At 37.1% G+C, this 21,348-nt stretch overlaps 2 protein-coding genes across 5 annotated transcripts; one reads left to right on the top strand and one right to left on the bottom strand.

The window, feature by feature from the left end:
• Nucleotides 1-30: 30 nt before the first annotated feature.
• LOC100880566 (uncharacterized) lies at nucleotides 31-14,827 on the bottom strand. Its single transcript, XM_012284214.2, has 9 exons — nucleotides 14,684-14,827; nucleotides 3,813-3,912; nucleotides 3,680-3,747; nucleotides 2,536-2,718; nucleotides 2,137-2,463; nucleotides 1,852-2,066; nucleotides 1,574-1,788; nucleotides 1,271-1,497; nucleotides 31-1,200 (listed from the first exon to the last, which is right to left on the bottom strand). Exons 2-9 carry the CDS (start codon nucleotides 3,880-3,882, stop codon nucleotides 1,126-1,128), a joined length of 1,380 nt encoding a protein of 459 aa, XP_012139604.1. The 5' UTR covers nucleotides 3,883-3,912; nucleotides 14,684-14,827; the 3' UTR covers nucleotides 31-1,125.
• Nucleotides 14,828-14,960: 133 nt separating this feature from the next.
• Nucleotides 14,961-20,605, top strand: LOC100880677 (uncharacterized). Of its 4 annotated transcripts, none has more exons than XM_012284213.2 (12): nucleotides 15,424-15,438; nucleotides 15,859-15,921; nucleotides 16,023-16,206; nucleotides 16,276-16,404; nucleotides 16,475-16,609; nucleotides 16,687-16,844; nucleotides 17,124-17,189; nucleotides 17,463-17,613; nucleotides 17,688-17,888; nucleotides 17,960-18,590; nucleotides 18,656-18,932; nucleotides 19,009-20,605. In XM_012284213.2, exons 5-12 carry the CDS (start codon nucleotides 16,547-16,549, stop codon nucleotides 19,142-19,144), a joined length of 1,683 nt encoding a protein of 560 aa, XP_012139603.1. In that variant the 5' UTR covers nucleotides 15,424-15,438; nucleotides 15,859-15,921; nucleotides 16,023-16,206; nucleotides 16,276-16,404; nucleotides 16,475-16,546; the 3' UTR covers nucleotides 19,145-20,605. The 4 variants fall into 4 exon arrangements, with proteins under 4 accessions (XP_003702783.1, XP_012139600.1, XP_012139603.1 ...); XM_076534156.1 differs by lacking the exon at nucleotides 15,424-15,438 and adding an exon at nucleotides 15,476-15,598; XM_003702735.3 differs by lacking the exon at nucleotides 16,023-16,206 and having other exon boundaries at nucleotides 14,961-15,438.
• Nucleotides 20,606-21,348: the final 743 nt, after the last annotated feature.

Below are 21,348 nucleotides of genomic sequence, written 5' to 3'. Positions count from 1 at the left end.
TTAAAAGTTATCTGATTTTCAAGAATACAGTTTTATCATTATATCATTCACGCATTTTATTGTTAACGATAATGCTTAAACAATAGAGCAACAATAATAAAACAGCATTTGATATGTACACAATTAATAATCTTCTTATTATAGTAGACATTAACTTGTATGCTCTTCAAGATTATGTAGCATTCAATCTGTACTGTCAGCATAAAGTGTAATGTCTGTAAAACATGACTGAAATTTTTCAGACCAGTAACATTTTTCGTTGGAGTGATTAGAACATAGAATGGAAGAACAATTAAAGCAAGATAAAGCACGAGTTCGATACAAGGGATTCAGATATTAAACGTACATCCATCTATTAATAGGAATTATTTCTATTGCTATTTTAGTTAGTATTTCATTTTTTTGTGGTCCGCTGACTTACATCGGAAAAAAGTACAGACGCTATTACGACCTTAAGTTATAATATATTTGCATAAAAATATATTATTAATTTCTCTTAACTGAATCCTACAAACAACTATCTGTATCCTTAAGCATTTTTCAATTAAATAAATTTGGCGGTAACAAATGTGATTTGTCTATAAAATTTGACATTCTGAAATTTAAAGGCACTTCCAGTTCAGTTCATTAAACACCGATAGAAAGACACAATAATTTGTTCCTTCATTTGTGGATGTAGTAATATAGTATATTGTAACAGAGTAACATGCTCAATTTTTTCTCACTATCCTTTATACGAATTGTAACAGGAGATTCTGCTAAAACAGTTTATACTACTGTTTGTTTCTAATCCAATAAAATCCGAGCTTTTCTAAGAGAAAACAAACAGTATTAATAAAAGGATCATTCGAGTATTAATACCATTTGTTTTTCTGTATCTTTTTCGCGATAAATCATCTCTGTATCGAGACTTCAGCTACTATCAATATTCAATAGGCATACGATAAATATCAAACGTTACGATAAATATAAGATTAGCATAATCGTAATAGTAATTGACTAATTTTGGTTTCGTATAAATGTATGTAATTCCTAATTTGCCTATTCATTCTCTGTAGTTTTATGATCGCTAATGAACAATCGATTGTTCCCTTTATCTCGGTAATAAAAAAAGAAGTTTACGATTCAGTTCCTTAGAGGATCCAAGCTTTCCAAAGAAAAATCGTCGGTATCAATGGAAAGACCTCTACTAAAACCATCCTGAAATTCAATCGTACGAATTATTGATCACTTCAATAAACTACGAATTGATATGGCTTTCAAGCTATACCTTCATTTCCAGCAACTTTTTATCTAAAAGACCAATAGCATTTTCTAATTCTTGCTGACTGGGATTTGAGATCGCCGTCGTTGCACCAAATTCACCCATTTCAAATGGATCATTGAATTCAGTTTTCGCGTTCATTGGTGGTGCAGGATTGAACGGAACGCTGCCAAATAGGTCCTCTTTCACTCCATTTTGACGCCTAGAATCCTTAGCTTTGGGTGGTGGGGCCACTGAATAAAGTAAGAGAAAAATCACATAACGAAATAAATGGTATTCCTCGTCGATGATAGCAGATAATTAACTTACGTAATGGTGGCGGACTCGTACTGCCATTACTTTGTGAGAAGAAGTTAGAATTCGAAGAAACCTGGCCATTTAAAAGAGCATTATGATTAGTCTGATGATTCACAATTCCATTAGATGCGCTTTCGTATGCTCTGGGATTAAAGTCTTCCTCGAATTCATCCATCAAAAGTCCTTCTAACTTGGTACCAACTGATGGAGTGGGAGTAGGTTCGCTTCTATTTAAAAAGAAAAATAGTTAAGACTCTTTCAAAAAAATCTACCTAGCGATGAAAACTTACCCCATAAAATTATCATCGAAGGTTTTCTCGAAGCTTCTAGGAGGAACTGGAGGCGGTTGTGATCCATTGGTAGTATTATTTCCATTACTGTCGCTACTCGTGCCTAGAGAAGACTTGTTACTCGATCCATTTATCTGCGCTGTCTCGTTCGAAGCACCAGCTACGTGCAATATATCCGGAAGATTGTGTTGCGACAGGTAAGCTGATACGTCAGCCTGCAGAAAGTCATTTTCATGAAATATCGTTTACATTTAAAGAACAGAATGTTACATTTCTCCAACTGACCGATCCTTTGATAGCAGCTATGTCCTGTAACCGTTGACGATACACATTGTTCTCGTGTTCCAGTCGCTTTATCTTTTGTTGGAGTATCATACAACGCCTTTGAGTTTCCAAATCTTTGCCGGAAGTTTCCAGAAACCGCCTGTAAGCTAAATCGAACGCTTGACCGATCGTCAACGTGATTTCTTCCGCTAATTTGTCGCTGACGAAGACGAAACACGTGTGTCTTTCAGCGTCCTCTTCTTTCGCGATGAAGCTGAAGAACTTTTTTTCGCCCTTGTCGTCTGCGCAGTAAGATATTCTGTGCAGGGGATACTGGTGCATAATCCGCTGGAGAAATATATAGTTTAGTTTTGAGAGAACAATGTTTTAGTACTATAAATACATAGAAAGTTGTAATACTTTTGGCGAAGTCTTCGTCTTTGGCTCTTGAATTGCCACTCCATCGATGCTTATAGTGAGCTCTACTTTCGGCGTCTTCGTACCCTCGCTTTTCCTCAACTGTTGATTGAATTTCAACTTACAAATGGCTTCTTTCACGACCTCGATGCCCTTCGGTTGATCCACTTCTGTGCTGCCCAAGTACTGAAATTCACCACACATTGTAATCCGAACGCCTTATTTTATAAATAAAGTGAAACGAATCAACAATAACTGTGTACATGTACAAGTTGCGTTATACGTTTATTATTCAGCCGACTTTTTCCCTGCTTATGCCTCACGTTTGCAAGAATTATCATAAAGCATTGCTCTACAAATGTGATTAATAACGGAGCAACGATATACGTGGCCTCGAGATCAACGATCAAGGCTACACATACGTCCACGGGATATTTAACACTGTATTTGAATAAAATTGGAACTTAAATATATGAAGATAATATTTGATTATTAATTATGTTTTCGCGTTCCACCTATAATTTTTTTCGAAGTCGCGTGTCTGATAAACATCGTTGGGTCATCGTTGCCCACGTGCCAACGTGTTAAATATTCTTCTCAATATACACAAATAATTAACAAGCTGCGACCTTGTAGAGTTATGACAATATATGATAAGACACTTATTTTCAGATTTCACGCCTAGGGAAAATTCTTAATGACTCAACGTTATTTATCTGATTCTCTTACAGAATACTAAATCATCTCTTAATATCCATACAATTATCATATCACTTGTTATCATCTAAAGATTATCAAGCAGCAAGTTTAAACAGACTATTAATTTTTTTCAGCTCCGCTTCCTTAAAATATCACGGTTGTCCTACATCGACTATCAATTTGATGCAACGAATACGAGAATATCGTGAGCTTGACCTCAAGAAAGATCAATGCCTCAAAGCATTATCGACTGAACAAAGTCGTGATCCAGATTCGTTTTTCTTTCATACTTGCAATAACAGTAACCTTGTATCGCTGTTACACCCGCTTATGACTACTCCGTTAGCGATAAGACAATTTTTTTAAAACTTTCCTCCGTTTGGATATTGTCAGATATCTTATTCTTCTGATGTCTGCGTGAATTTTTAACGATGAAAGCTATTTGTACCTTGACTAAGTAGGCGATGTGGCCTTTTTGGAGCGCGTCCGGTGGGTGTATCCAGCTCCTATTCGTTCCTGCAAACAGAATTCATCGATTTCGTATACGATCTAACGATACAACGGGCGTACGAGTTACCTACCATTCTTACTCGTTTGGTTTTTACTGTTTGCTGAGTTTTGTGCCCATTTCAGCAGCGTTGAGTTTCTCATATTGTCGGTCTACGATTGTCGCTAACTCACCTGGAACAAGAAAAATGGTCACGCTTGAAACAGACAGTTTTGCATCGATTTTTCTACTCCTTGAATTTATAAAGAAAGTTTATTAGATGTGAAAAAATCATTGGTTTTATTCGCGGAAAGGTTTACGTAATCACGGATGTAACGACTTTTCACCGTTCGTGGATCGTGAGAAATGCCTCGATGCATTTTTATTCTTTGGTTTGTCTCGATTACACAATCAGGCGAGCGTTCATGGATAAAATAATTGCAAACAATATACCGTGTACAATATAGGTAACGTATGCGGAGGAGAGAGTATGTTTGTTATTCAGGAAATCGCTTCCTGCCGATTATAAGTTTGCAACATACGTTAGGTTGTCATTTTTCTGAATCTTCGAGGTATCAAAGTTAACACCCTTAGTCTTTTACTTTCCTAAATTGTGAAGTTTGTTTATCTGAAACTTTCTATCTTTCCACATGGCAAGGTTCCAACCCTTCCTCGTTGTTTACGAGAAATTCTACTACGTTTAAGAGAAATTCTACCTGATCGACCCTCCTTCATGGAAAAAGTCCAACGAAACAAATAAAACGCTAACGAGCTATCGATGGCTAATTGTTCCTCAAGTGGATCGGCAAACTCTGGTAGAACCGGCTAAAGTGCAGACGATTGTTCCAGCGATCGAGCAGTCAGCCTTGGATACGAAGGCTAAATCCTTTCGCGTTTCATCATCTCACACATGACACTATTCGCACTTCTCGACCACGGTATATTCAATTAGATCGTGCGTGCATTGACGCGTTGCGAAGAAATAGAAGTTAACGTGTGCGTACCGTATCGTATTCGGTAACGTAGATCGTTATCTCTAGATCTATCATCATATTAGAAACCTAATGAAATTCCATATTCAAAATCGAAGTTCATATAACGCAGGAATTTTACACAGTTCCCATACCTTTTAAATACAAGTTAATTATAAACCGTATCGATTTAGACTTCCATAAAATTGATTACGTTCGTTAGGTGAACCGTGAAACGAAACAGTTGAATTTCAATAGCAAAGCAGTCGAACACACGTGACCGCGGCAACTATGGTTTCGAAGCGAGTCGAGCAGAAAGAGGCTAACTAAGAAAGAAGGTGAATTCCTCCTTCTGCCGTGTGTTAACTGAAAAATGAGCGCAATCACGATCTCGCTTTTGTGCGCGGACCGTGCCGGTTCACGCCGGTGGTATCCCTGTACGTTCTATTTGAGAAGCGTTTAAGCGTTGAAAGCTGGAGGTTCGGATTTAATGCACGACTTCCTATTCCTCCCACGTAGCCACAAAGAGGTCGGAGCATTTGTCTGTCCTCCGTGTGTACCACTGGTTGCCACGAACCCACAACCAACACCCAACGAATCGAACCTTTCCGTGACTTTCCATCACTTGCCCTGCCTAACCACCGTACTATGATCCTCTTTTTGCTGGCAGTTCATTCTTCGTCGTGATCTCGAATCGTTCGTGTCGCTCGCGTGTTCGTCCTACACGCACTCGTTACGGAACTCGTGAGAACTGGATTCTGGTTGACACAATGATTTCTCGTCATTACACGTTCATCACTGACGTAGAAGAAAGTAGAGGCACTTCGTTGCCACTTTGTTCTCGTGTTTCTAGGAACTTAGGGCTTAAGGTACTCCTGGAAAGTCAACATTTTGTACAGCAGAACATCAAGTTAGGATGAACATCAATCTCTACGTTTTTAGTAAAAAATATTCAGTACCAAATTTTAGTCGCAGTATATTTGTGAACCCAGCTGTCGCTAATCGCTTATACCTCGAAAAATTTCAAGAGATTACGGTATGCAGTCCTTCCAAGAACGCACCAGCTGCGGTACATACAACACCTGTTGCATCCGAAGCCTGCTTTGGATCTACAGGGTGTCTCTTAACGTTTCTAAAATCATTTAACGTCGCAAACGTTTCCACAGCTCGAATAATAAATATTCCATAGCATCATCGAAGGGATAATCTTTCTATCATTAAGTTCTTGCATTCCCGAGCGATTGCGTCGTTGCAAATGTTTACGGAAGAGTACAAGTTATAAATACTAGAGGCTTTAATGCCAAACAAGCGAGATTTCTCCGGAATCCGCAGCCGAAAATCGTGGAACGTGTACCAATTGGGTGGTTGCGAGTTTTTCTGCATTCCACGCGTATGATACGCCGCATCGAGGAACGTATGCTAATAATACCGCCGTTTCGCGACGCGAAAGTCAACTTGTACAACGTGCAGTTGTAAAGTATCGCGTTGCGAGTATCCAGTTTAACGATGGTCACAGAATACACCTTTTCTATGCCATTCTCCGCAACAGACACCTATTCTAGCCTTCCTACTTCACAGAAATATCAAGCGCTAAACTCGTTCGAGGCTTGCTATTATAAGACGATGCATCGTTCATATTTTTCTTTAATCTTGCTTTCTCAGTCAACGTATAAATTAATACTAGCTTCCGTGAAATCCTGTAAAGCATAAATTTTAATATTTACTTTACTCCTTTGTCGTACTTGTTGTTATCAATAAGCAACTTATTTACGAAACACGTACGATATGTTATTGGTTGCACAGGATAAATAGACGCACCGTGTGCGTCTTCGTGGACGATGGATCTCGCCGCTTCAATGGCGACATTATTGGAATCAACGGTACAAACCATTAAAATGTATAATTACCGAGAAGCTCCCGTCATGAATAATGAATAAACGTAGCTGGAGTCACAACCATAACTGCGCTCCCCCAGGGATAATGTCAACAACTTTCGCCACCAATTTCGTACGTGTTTCAATTCTTATCCGTGGAAGCATGGACAACTTTCGTCAGTCATTCGTCATTCAAACCAAACATTCAGGATACATTTTAACCTTCGTTTCTTCTGTAGTCACTTATGTTTATATACCTTCGCCACTAAAAAAGATATACATATATCAGTGCATGAATTAACTGTAAACGTGTTGCACGAGACGCGTAATTGCTCTATTAGATGACCGTTAGAACGTGGACATAGCAAAGGTTCAAAAAAAGTGCATCAGAGGCTGCACTACGTTAGAAACGCTTTCGTGGAATTTTCTAATTGCAGCGACGAGACACCGTATTATGTTCGGTCCATTAGACGAATAGCAGAACGCAGTTTTCCTCCGAACAAACCCTAACCAACCCAGCTATGCGTATGCTAATTGCAGCTTGCATAACACGTTCAAGGTGAGACTCCCCCACTGACACGCGAACCGTGTTTTACCATGCGTAGGATCAATCAATTAGTTGTCACTGTTAATTCAATCTCTACTGTGCCCTGATCGTCGTCACCGTTCCCCCTAGTTCAGGCACTTCACCATGAAAGTGGATTATGAAAGTGCTTGTGCTGTACAAAATCTCGTTTAACACAAAGTCTTGTTTAACAAAGAGAAGTGTCGACGAATTCATCGGAAAGATAATTAAAGTAGTCGAAACTGTAGGGGAAAGAATCTAAATCAGGTTTCTGAAGACCAGTTTCTACCTAATTTCGTCACGAATTGATGGCCACGATTTCTCATTTTAATTAAAGCAACCCTTGAAGCTTAAGGTTGATCGTATCATCGCAGGATTCCGTAACGTTTTAAGTGAGCGTATGTACAAAGATTCAACGAAAGTATTTTCGAAAAGCGCATGAAACCGAAGGCGAGATCGTTAGCGCGTGGAACGAAAGAGAGAATGAAGAACGGGAAGAATTTACACTGTCGAAGTTTCTGCTCATATTCGTTGGAAAGTACAATAATTTAACAATTTAAGATTAAACTTTGAGATAAAACCATTAATCATGCGATTAAACGCACGCACGAGAGTAATCGCCACTATTTTTCCAGCGGATGCGGACAATTAGAAAATGCTCGATCGCACTTTCTCTCCAACTTTTACGCGAATAATTTCCAACGAACTATTTAGAGAAAAACATCGAAAGAATAGTGGCCTATATTTATAAAAAAAGGTCTAGCATCCGATTGAAATTCGTGGTGATTCCGTGCTTTCTCCGAGTACGGAAACGTCCCAGTTGAAATTGCTTGACAATTCCGAGTTAACGGTAATAAAGGATTCATGTAAATTCGGTACGGTGCAACGTCCTCCGCATTTCTTTGTTATACGTATGGTTCAGTTGACTCATTACGGTAATTACTATGGGAGTATCGTGTTACGTGTTCCCATTCAATGTTATAAAAAAAAATGAATTGAAACTTAATGTGCTCTCGACGAAGCTTGCGTAAGACCGCATTCCTACGTTTCTAACAGAATCTTAAAATAGATAATTATTCTCAATTGTGATCAGAGTCCAATACATGCACGCATGCTAACTACGCATGATTTTCTAGATGAACTGTCAGCGGAGACAAAATACAAAATTTCAGGCGCCAAGTGATTATTCGTCGCTCGATTAATTCCACGAATATTGCATCGTCGACCTTTGACAGCGATTTTTGCATCGGACCTTTTGACATCGACGATTGTTTAGCCTGCATACGCACTGAAGATTATTATTTCTTGAAAAATATTTATAATCAATGGAAGCTATCGATGCCCTCTGGGTTACAAGTTTCTGCGTCGTTGCCCTGTCAGATATACGCACACGCGATTTGATGAATTTTCGAGCGATACTGACTAATCATTTTTCTGCGATACGGCCTTCGCTGATGTTAAAGGCTTCGAATTCTAGCGTGGATACGCAATCATTGAGCGTATAATCGCGTTCGCTGATGCATCGGATGCAACAAATATCTCGGTCGCGCGCTTATCGAGTCTAAATATACGAATTTAGAAATTGCCACTTTTATTATCGTTCTTCGTGGATTCCTGAGACGCGTTAGATCGATTACAGACAATTTTCACGCAAGGAAGCAAACGGCACAACGCTGCGCGCCGGTAGAAAGTAGAACGTTTAAATAGAGGCAAGGATTTCACTTGCAAACGACATAACGTAATTCTGCTCGTAAAACCTTTCAAACGGTCGCGAGGTTGGTCAATGAAAAGTGAAACCGTAAACGAGATTCTTTTTTCCTTTCACACCCTAATGAAAAATTATAGGACCTCTGTCATCCTGTTTCGGGTTCAGATGCATCGGCCTGCAAGGACATATACTCCGGTTGCGAACCAGCCACGCACAGGCACGAACGATACGACTTTCGAATCGGCACAATGGAAACGTTCCTCTCACAACTGTACGGACCAACAAAGGCCAACCTGTAATTTTCAACTGCGTACGTGAAAATGACTGCACAACGATTTCAGGAATACAATACTGTTTACAAACTGTTTACAGACTGAATTATTTCGCGACAGATCATTGTTTGGGAAGTTTGAAAACTTACCAAGTATTCCGTTATATCCAAGAAAGTATCCAATAAACTTAAAGTTCATCGACACATGCCCACGATCGAGCGATTCGCGAACGAGTAACGCGAGAAGCGGCTAACCACGAGTAAAGGAATTAGCAAAATAACGAAAAACAAAAGAGATACAATAAGTTATAAATTTAAAAGACGCGAGCCGCTCGACGGCTCATGATGAACTGATCGGCGCGCACGTTGATTAGCCGAATGAAACCGAAGTCGAGCGGGCAAACGGCGAACGCTATCGGAGCCGGCCGAGCGCGAGCGATCTCGACCGACGCGACTGGTGGAACCAGTCGTGGGAGTCGAATCGGTGCTGCTAGATTATTCGGTAGAACGAGAAGACTCGATATAGGTGGTGGTACCAGCCACGGTCGAGACCATGGTCCTCATCTACTTTCCTTCAACTTTGCGACTGATTGCCGATTGCCATTTAAACGTCTCTTAGCCAGACAGCTATCCGTCTTCTTTCATGTACAATCTAGATTCCTTAGCTCCCTCAACGCACTGAAATACAAGCGTGAATCGTTAGAACCATTTAATAAAAAAGCTCTCCGTTTAAAATATAAGATCACATAGATATTGTATTAAGATTTTTACTGACGTAGAATAATGTTTGTGACGATAGTCTCTGGAAAAGTATCAAAGTTTCGTTTGCATATGACGCACTACAGAAAAAATGCTTTGTAGCGATTTCGAAAAGAAAACAATGAGATAAAAACAAGAATGCGATTAGTGATCGCAGATGATTCGAATCGGAACGAGAAGGGATAGGAGGATGGCGGTACCAGCCACGACCGAGACCAACGCTGTCTGTCCTCCTCTGACGCAGATCGTCGAGAGGGAACGACGGTATATTCTTGCGACAAGATCCATTTATATCTTTCCAATCAGTGTAATTTTTCCCGTAATCGGTCGTGCTCGCGATTAGTTTAATTTTAACGAGGATCAAGCGAGGTAACGCGATGGAAAAAAATCGATGCATTGTTTTTATGGAATAGAGGATCTATTTCCGAGATTTTGTGAAATTAAGAGAAATTTAGGATGAGCCTTCGCAACAGGATGCACGCGCTATATTCGCGACACGCGTTACGCGACCTCGTCTTTCCTTCTTCGTGGATAAAGTACAAGAACCTCGAACGCAATCGTCTATGCGTGAGAAAATAACGCTGAATTACAAAATCGTCGAGCGTATGAAAGTAGTCGAAGAGTTTGGCGCAACGTGGACTTATACGATCTCACAATGAGAGTTTGCTTCCCTTTGATGAGCTTTTTATTCCATTTGCAAGATAAACTTCAACCTGAAAACATAGAGTTCTTAGAACAGAGATGCAAACTTGAATACAATGTATAATTGTTCGATGATAAATTAGAATTAAGTTCCGCTTGAATTATGTTTTGTTAAATTTCCTTGGAAATCCCAATGTTTCTTAAAAGCAAAAGACATTTAAAATGCAACCGGGTATCAAATTAGCGGAATTTCCGAGGAACACCACCAACGTCATGGAACGAAATAAAATAGTCGCCAGATAAAATATCGATAAAAAGAAATCGTTATGGCATATTTCCCTGTCGCACGCGTATCGAACGAACGTCATCGAGGAACTGAATACAAACGTGAACGTAAAAGACACAAGTGGACAGGTTTTAAGTATGATTCAACATCGGCAACAGGGAACCGGTTTTTTTCGCATACGCCTGCTCATTCATTATACAATCAAATAGAGAAGGGTTGATTGCACAATTTTTGTTTTGATTCTCTACCTTTAATGTTAGTAAACTATTTCTACGTGAATGCAAGTCTTCTAGTATTTGCGTTTGATCTTTTTGGAACTTTCTCGAGTTCCGGTTTCACTTGTTGGCCACCTCGGACAATACATACGTTGCTAGGGAACTCGTCTTGGACAGTGGATATACGCGCGAAAGTAGGGAAAGTGTATCTAGATTCGCTATGCTTGACATACATATCACTGGCGATGCATAAATGTTTGCTTATCACTGATATGGACTTCGAGAGATTTAGAGTTTTACTTTTTGATGACTGGTTTCGTAAGAGGACGATCAGGAAAAACGACAGAAGAGAAGTCAGTTACGATTTTCTTCTTTGCTAGAAATTCTTGACACACATATCGATGCATAAACGATAGATTACCAGCATGAAGCTTGAGTTTCACTTTCTGAAATCGAAGACTAGTATCACGAGAGAACAATTAAGAATTTTATAAGAGAAGGTGCTCTCACAAAAAAGAAGGACAAGACTTGTAAATTCTGCCACCGATTTCTTTTTCTTCTCTAGAAAGGAATCGTTCCACTTCTAAACTGAAGCGCAAATCATTTTTCCTATCCCATGTTTCAAATGGAAACAATTCATTGAACAATGTACGCCCACCTGATAAGCGTCGAATAGAAGACAATTATTGTGCATGTTTCCAGGATACAGTGTGTAGGAAACACGAGCCACCGATAGTCGCAGACCAAGATTACGCCTATCGGAACACCAGCAAGCTTTATTTTTCCTCTTTCCGTTTTGTATTTTCATTTTTCAAAATCGCATGATTTACTGCACCTATAAAGAAGTGATTGAAAAAATTGTCGCAATTCTGCATCGAGCAATGAATCACAACGAAATGAAACAACGTAAGGATATCGATTCAAAACAATCGTACCACCTGTATCATTTAAATGCTCGTCAAGATTTTAAATTCTCCATTGATCATCGCGGAACAGAATGCAATTGTTAGATTCATCACATACAATTTCCGCGTCGACAATAAACGAAGGTTACCGACTAGTATTTCCGCGAATGCATAGACAAATCTGAAAGTAACTTAATTATAGTGGAATGTTTTACTAATAGAACCATCTAAGTACAGAGAACTAACTTTGTCAACAAATTTGACACTTTGTACATGATTGATGATGGAAGTGTGCATGAAAGTTCGTACGAAAAAGAAATCGCTCAACGGGCCATATAAAAGGAAGCCAATAAGTACAATGAAAGCTGACAACATCCATCATAAATTTAACTGATGCAACTGCAAATCCATGTATACATTGTAAGCGCAATTAACACGTTAACGGTCAGGCAGTAAATGCGTTTTCCGTGTTTGTAACGACGCTCCGATTCTGGATAGCAGTACAGTGCGTTATTCTTTCGAATCACCTTTTTCCTTTACGTAGCCTCCACTTACGAATTAATTACACGTTTCTTCCCGTATACCATGCACGTAATCAGCTGGTTCCTCCGAGCGTGCTCTTGACCGCCAACCACTAACCACCATTCCGTCCGCGTTTTTGGTTCGTCAACCAAAGTAACGTCGCATTGTCTCACGATGGCAGCGGGTCAACGTTTTGTACGGATTATCTGTTCGTGGTGCAAGCAACGTTACCAGTGAATTCAATACTTTCTCTTGCATAATTTTCAAGTGACTCGTATCAGTGTAGAATTTCGATATACTTGTCCGAAGCGAAATATTCTTGAAACTGTTGAAAAGTTTAAGAAACTTAAATAACTATAGTCGGATTGTAAATTTAAATGAAGAACAAAAGAATAGCCTCACGTTGAGAAACTTCAAGGATCATCTTTTCTTGGGAACGGAGGAGAGATATTGAAATGTTTGCTGCTTGCTCTTTGTTAAATGTATACTCCTCACCAGTGTTACTGAAAGGAAAATAAATTGTTAAAAGGTGCAATCAACCGTGATAATTTCTCTCATCTTTCTAGAAATGAAAGTTATGGCAGCAATAATTTTCAAGTGTGCTTCTGCAATCGAGTTATAAAAAGACAATAGCCGCTATCACAGCATTCACGAATTCGTTACATAAGTGTAACGTTAATTACACGTTTTCAAATTGCTATCACTGATCAGGAATTATTCCATGCAATTTCGATAATAAAACAGGTTCCACTTAAACTAGTAGTCTGAGCAAAGTCCTCTTGCTTTTTAATATTTTCGTCGACGTTAACGCGACTACTACATTTTATAATTGTACAAAAAACAGAACTACCATTGTAGTAGTAAAAGGATTAACATCCTAAAAAGGAAGTCATTTCAAATAAGTACATAAGCTTCCTCGAGACGATATACGACTCCCAAACGTGCATGGGGCGACTCTTCAAAAGTCTCGACAAAAACTTGTGTTCACGGAACAAGAACTCCGAGTCCAACGGATCCCATCGTTGAAACACCTGAGCGTGCCATATGATCGCTATTACACGTTTCTACGAGTCACGTAATAGACAAGCTCGTGAACGTTACATCAACCGTTTTATAAATTCCATGTGTTCATCTAAGAAATGATGTTAATGTTCAATACCGTTCAAAATAACAGGCATACCATGAAAATTGAAAAATGGTTAACGTGCGGCAAAAATGCATCGTTGCAAATAAAATTCGATGATTTGAAAACAAAAGAACGATGACGCGATCGATAAAAAATTTAAAAAGTTGAAACGAGTCGAATGAGTCGAGTCCCGGAGTGGGCGTTTGTGTGATATGAAGTTATCTGCACCCGCCGACATGCGTGAATTTATTAAACGACAAGTACGGTAAACGATCTCTCTCGGTACAAGCAATGGAACCACTTTACCGAATCAGTCACGACGAAAAGGGAGCCACGTATTGTATTGTGTGTTTGTCGTGACATCGGGATACATTTTCGCCGCACGAATACGAAATCAGTTAACTGTGATTCGGCTATGATACATAGGAACACGGTACAGGCTTCCTAACGTTTACGTTTCGTGGTATTCATGGGACACCGTTCCTCTCGTGTCCTTGAGTCGATTCATCGCACATATCCAAACTTTGATTTATCCGTTGAAATCCTTTCCAATGTTTACATTTTTGAACGATCGACATACACTGCAATTTACGGGATTATCCTGTAATTAGTGCATTTTAGAGACACGATAAATGCAGAAGAGAGACATTTGAATTTATAAACAACAAGGAACGTAGACAAAAGAATACGCGGAACGTACAGGTGGTTCAGAAGCGCGAATCGAACGAATTTAAAATGTCGAACACAGCGTTCGAGTCACGTGAAAAACAGAAAGCGCGAAGAGGGGAATTTTTTCACTGAAAATATGCAGAATCTGTATTTGCCTTTCTGTTAAAGGAACGTTGCATTTGCACGGTGTTGTCTAGATCACGGGCAGACCTTTACGTTTGCTTATTCTCTTCAACTATCCTCGTCTGTCCGTTGCCTTTCGCTGTTCCGCTCGTTATTCGCAGCGCCACATAAAAATACCGAAATAGAAAGTCCTGTATCTTTCGATGAAAAAGTACTCTTTTATCTTTCCGTTTCTCCTTTTTGTAAATACCGGTACGACACAATGAGCCAATTAAAAAATGCCCGATTCCTCTCGAGAGATCGTCGAATAATTTAATGTTTTCACTCACCGACAGCGATGAATTATTGTGCGTCTCGGTGACTGACGTTTCTACACCGTCGTTCGCTTTCCCTGAACGTAATCCACCTGTTCCGACAGCACAGAACCCACCAATGTGAATGAGAAAAAATCTGTTTGAGAGTTCAGGCGGGCCTGGAGAGTAGATAGCCCCCTCTATTGGCAAAATACATGTTCAGCGCCATGTTTGATCCTGGTAGCCATATTCGTTGCCGTATGGCGGTATATTTTGTATAGATGACTTGCAAGCCGGTTAGGCGAGATCACCGTACAAGTCTAAAAATAAAATGCACGTAGATCTGCGTCCTGGTTTCAAATGCAATATATATGCTCGTGTCTGAATATCTCAAAGAAGATTATATCCTTACTTACGCTGTAACGTTACGCTTTCACAGCATGTGAAATTTTAAATGCCTTTTACGTATACATCTATCGTATACTGTAACAGATATTTCAACCTAAGAATGATAAAAAACATTGTGATTAATTTCATTGCTATATTATATTAGAAAAAGCATGCTAGGAAGAATGAGTAGTTTACAAGTGCCCTTGACCGTTTTAACGTGAACGGCACTGTGAGTTGCTTTAACATTCAACATGGCCACCTGATATGTAGCAGACGATACAGGTGGTATGAAAAATTGTAAATAAAATTCATTTGTAGCTTTAATTATGAGTGGACGTGTGCAGAAAGAAAGTGCTGATGATTCTGATCGTGTTGACGATGCAGTGGATCCTAGAGTGCAGGTAAATTAATGCGTTCTTTCAGGAATAATTTATAGGCTTTCAGAAATCAACTACTTATGATATTGACATTTCCACGTTGCTCCCAATAAAACATCTGATTGCGTTTCACTCCTCATGAAAATGTGCGGACTAGTTGTCTGGTTTCTTGGACTTCTTACAAGTATTACAAGTGTTTAATGTTTTTACGCATAATCGTACTGTTTTGCTACATTGTTGAATGTTACATTCTTTTTCCATTTTCCTGTATCTTATTGTTCATTGGATGTATAACGCGATGTAAATTCGGCCGATCAATCTACAAATAAATAAATGCAATTCGATTAAATTTTGTCATTGTACAATTTGTTTTTCCAATAATCTCAATTCAACTTTGTTGGTACATATTAGCATTAATTGTTTCATAATTAATTATTGTTTTAGATTGAACTTGAAAGATTGAATACTGCAACCGATGACATTAATAAACTTGAAGTTGATTTGGATGTAAGTATAATTGTACTGTTATTAAGATGTTGTATTTCTCACACAAATAATTTTTTATTGCAATGGATCAAATTAAAATAAATCTCTTTGCCTCCTTGAAGGACCAAATTAGTAGCAAGTTTTGAAACTGGTTGTGATTACATTTCATTGAGGTGATTGCTGTAAAGTATACGAGTAAATGGATAATGGCTTCAAAGATCATCTTGTAGTCATTTATAACGTCGTCTAAAGAAACGTTCCAACGCTTGAAACTCGTGTCTATACAGTTTATGATAGTAAATTAAGGTGTATGCAAACACTAACAGTGTTTCTTTAAATATTTACTAATTTGTATATAATGAATTTTATTTGCAGGAAGCAAGAGCAACTTTCAGAGAACTACTGTGTGAATCCACATTAAAAATTGATACTTTAGCTAAAAAGCTTGGTACTTGTATCGAAAAATCCAGACCATATTACGATGCCAGGTTTAAAGCGAAAGAAGTAAGTTAATCCTATACAACCATGTCTCATTTTATGAAAATGAAATCAACGTAGTTAATATTTCTTGAAGGCTTTGCATGAAACACAAAAAGCTGCGATTAGATTTGAAAGAGCCAATAGTCAACATGCAGCAGCTAAAGAAATGGTTTATTTAGCTGAAGAAGGATTAAGAACCGAAGGAAGATGTTTTGACCATGCTTGGCAGGTAACAGAAGCAAAATAATTGAAATAAAATTATTTGAAATCTGTTATTAAATTTGATACTTGCAATTCTTTTTTTAGGAAATGTTGAATCATGCAACAGCTAGAGTTAATGAATCTGAACATGAAAGAGCTTTATCGGAAGCAGAACACAGACATACTACTGCTTTGTATCATAAAGCAGAACACGAAGTTCAAAGATTACAACGCGAATTAAAACGTGCAATTGCTAAGTCTAGGTGTGTTCTTTGTACAGTTTTTTCATCGTTCTAGCTAGTTATATTGACTGACTTTCTAGTTTACTTAATGATGCATGGAATGTATTGCATTTGATTATTTAATACAAATCTCAATGTTAGAGTTTGATATTTTGATTACAATATATTTTTACTTCATGATTCCTAACAGTCTCTACCTGTTTCCCATATAAAAATTTTATAATTTATTTTGTTATCATTACTTTAATTTTGTATAGATATTAGAGTATTTATGTCTTTTGGTTATATTCATGTTGGCAGTATGGGTGCACGTCGCAGCTTGCTTCTGATAAACAGTATCGCCTACAGACACAACTTGCTCATGTTGTAAGTAGGATAGATGTTATTTTTTTATTTTTTTACACGACACTTCTTTTGTGCGAGTGCTATGGACAAATCCCGTTTGATAATTTATTTTTTGAACCAGCACCTCTTTTATGCACGAATTATATTTTTATAAAACATCTTATGAATACACATGTTGTGCTTCATTCAAATATGCTTCTTACCACACAATTGTACATAACGAAATATCAGAGTTAATTATAAGAAAACATACGATATAAACTTTACCGATTAATTATCCAATTTCTTATATAGGCCATATTACGAAATGAAAGCACATTTTAATCAAATGTTGGAAGAACAAAAATTAAGAGTAAGTGCATTAGAAAGATCAGTGGGAGAAGCTAAAATGACTTATGCCGAAGCATTAAGGAACTTAGAAAAAATCAGCGATGAAATTCATAGGGTATAATATCTTTCTAATTTTTTCTAGAACTTAATTTTAGCTTCAAACAACTTATTCTAAAATTTCGTTCGCAGACGAGGAAATATGACGGAACAGAAGACTTTAGTAAAAATTCGAGAGATGCGGTCGATCAACCTTCTGCACAATCTCATACAGCAACTCCAACGGATTCCAGTGTTACTGGTTCACCTGATAGTACAGATTATACTAGCGACGAATATTTACGCCTTCCTGATAAAATGAGTCCTAGTACACCATGTCCTGTGCCTACAAGGGTAACTATTTCTAATAGTTTATGTGGTTCAAACAAAATAACAAAATCTAAAAAATAAATTTGTTTATCTAGATCGACAAAGAATCTTCTTCCGAATATTTGGGCCTAAGTAATCTCAATCTTTCTTCTACGGAACCTCGAAAGTATATAAAACGCGACCGTCCAAAAAGTATTGCAGCAACTGATACGAAACATATCATAACGTTAAATCAGACGAGTTCTTCGACGTCACGATTGTCAGATTTGTCGAATATCCTTTCTCCCATAGAAAAGAAAGTAAAAATACAGACGCCCGTTGATACAAATACCGCTAATTCTGCCGTACACAATGGAGAGGAATGGACAGAGATTAGTTTAAATAATTCTCCGGATGAGATGTATTACAATAACGAAGTGTACTCCGACGAAGAAGATCAAATTCCTTATAAACCATTACCGATGGATTTAAGTCCTGAAGGTAGCAATGTACCAGCTAATGGTGCAAATATTCAGTCATTCAGTGACGCATCTAGTCGAAAGAAGTTGATCACCCAAAAGTCCTTGCCTACAATGTTGAAAGGAAACGAAGTTACTTTAAGTAACGAGAAGAAAGCAGAAGTTACGAGGAGTCCGTCAATGAAAAGTAAAAGTAAAATCGATAGCAGTCTAGCAAATTGGATAACTAGAAGTTCAGCGGGTGGCGAAGCCAGTGGAGGCAGCTCAAGTAAGTAGTATTAACTATTCATTTCAAAGTTCAGTATAATCTCTATAATATATTAATTGTTGCAGCAAACTCAAGTAGAAGACAGTCACTCGATATGTTATGGAGCGCGGGAACTGGAGAACGCGTGAAAGAATTATTGAATCATGGAATGATGATGTTGAACATATCTAGCCTTACGGAGCGACGCTCCAATGAGCCAAAGACAGCAGAGAGAGATAAGGATAAGTCTGAAAAGTCCGATAAAGTAGAAGGAAAAGGGAAGAAAGTTCCTAGCCCATTGGAGAAAACAATGACCTATCTGAATGCAGATGAAGAAACATCTGATAGTGAAAGTTTAGCAAGGTATATATCTTTTTTCTAATTAACGTTTTATGAATACTTTATAGCTTTATTTTAATACCATTATTCCGAAAATTAGCGTGGAAATGCTAACGGAGGATCAGATTTCTTCGCTCATGATGGAACCAGATATGAATCAAGTATGTCAAGAGATTCTAGGAACTCCTCTAGTCGAGGTGTGTCCATTGTTACAACAGCTACAGCAACAACAATAGCACTCCTTCTGACGATACTGATTTAATTCAATTACAAAGATACAACAATAGAAAGTGTTCAAAACCCATGATATAAGGACGAACTAGTTTATGCATAGCATATTTATTATCGAACTTAGCTAAACTTAACTCATTAGTTCCTGCACTTTTATTATGCATACATGCTAAGAAGAAGAGATTTACTTTTGAATATCGAATCCTTGACACTTGGAAATCATTGTAACTAGAAACGATTCATGATGTTTCAGAATAGTTTGTACATATTTAAAATTAGTAACAAGTTTTTAGTATGAAATTAAAAGATTTGATTTTAATTATTGACGTGCTATATATATTGTGAATATATTAAAGCCTAATGAGACTCATAGAAATCTTGAGATTGTTACTAAAACGTTTCGAATGTCATTCCGTTAAATTAATTTATCAAATATAGTATTTAGTACGATATAGAAGACTAATCACCAACAAAAGCAATATGTACCGAATGTTAGGTAAATGTCACTCATACAAGATAGTTTTTCTTCACGTCATTTGTATCTTTCCTTTTCGACGACTCAACGACATAATACGGAGTTAAATTTTCCATTTGTTACTACAAGATTTATCGATGAAAAGATCCTTTGTCTTTCTGTGTTAAGAGTACAACTATATAAGCAATTCGTTTTTTATATTGTCAAACGTGCAAGAGCAACGCCAGTCGAATATTAAGTAGTATAGCAATTATAATCTTGGTAATGTTATAATATCATCTTCTTCGAACTGCTAAGTAGTGTTTGTTTAGATAGGACAACATGATTCTAAATAGAAAATTGGCAGCTACGACGAGCATGCTGTTCCACGTACCAAGCTTTAATATAATTGCTAATTGTACTAGTGTTCATCGACTAAGCTTAACAAAATATTTTCGGTGAATCTTTCCTCGACTTTGATGATGAGATACGTAGATAATAGTTATCAATTAAGTACCTTCTAGTTGTCAGAATATGTATCTACATCATAATTAATATATTTGAATAATTCTCATATATGGACTTGGACAATTCAACAGACCCAAGCAATTATTCTGTGACAGTTCAATGATAGCTTGGACAGAATGCTCAAAACATGAGTTGAGACTTAATTCTTATCGTTTTAATCACTGTGCAATATAAAATACGTTAATAGTTTTAAGTAGAGTTGAATTGTCTAATTACATTGACAAAATAGTCCAAACAAAGAATGCATGCGATATGCCATTTAAAAAGAGTAATATATAAAAAATGTGTATATATACATATATGCAGATATTATTTATTTTTATCGCATAATTTTATGTACACAATATTTGTTAATATATTAAATAAGTCATCAACAAATTTTTCTATGAGCAATTCACGAGTCGAATAAACAAATGGCCTTCCCATTATAAGAAGAAAACTATACCAAAGATAAATAAAAATATTTAATAGCCATTTGAACAAATGATTTCTTTTTTAGTTTATAAGGCATAAATAGTGTGATAACACATGGTTGTTAATTATTAATATCTTCTATATGAGTTGTTATACTTTCTTCCTTATATTTATTTTGAAATTTTGACATCCATCTTTGTGTATATACATATTATACATATATTGTTAAAAAATTTGGAACTTTTAATGAAACAAATTTGTTTTTAAACGATTACTTTTATACTTCCCTACTTCCTTTATTTTCTTTACAAAAACAAAGAATAATTAAATTATTACTCTCAGCTCCATTGTGATACATTAGTCACAGTTATGTAATTTTATATATATCAGAGGATTGAACAAATCGAACGAAATTAATCAACGTCATATTGAAATTTAAAGCTATTGTCATAAACATTACAAACATAATCATACCATTACATTTGACGCGAGTTGTCAGCGGCCGTGCTCCTAAATATTTTACTAGATATTTTCTTGGCAAAAATTAATGAAAACAAAGTTATATATAATGCGAGCGCATAATTATTAATAATGATTGTAAATAATATGATATTGTATATGTGACTGTAACTATGTATATAGTGTCATCTTCATTAAAATACGGTTGCAAAAGTAAATACACAAATACAGAGTTACTCAGCACCTTTCAAATTTCCCTCCCTTATTATTCAACAATGCACTTTTCTATTTTTTTTTGTAAATGGGATCTATCAATCATAAAATGTTACTATATTCATATCGAAACAAAATATT

The sequence above is a fragment of the Megachile rotundata genome, chromosome 8 (assembly GCF_050947335.1).
Source record: "Megachile rotundata isolate GNS110a chromosome 8, iyMegRotu1, whole genome shotgun sequence".
In the NCBI taxonomy this organism is placed as follows: Eukaryota; Metazoa; Arthropoda; class Insecta; order Hymenoptera; family Megachilidae; genus Megachile; species Megachile rotundata.
The sequence above is the reverse complement of the archived record's forward strand: the minus strand, read 5'-3'. Positions and strand labels throughout refer to the sequence as shown.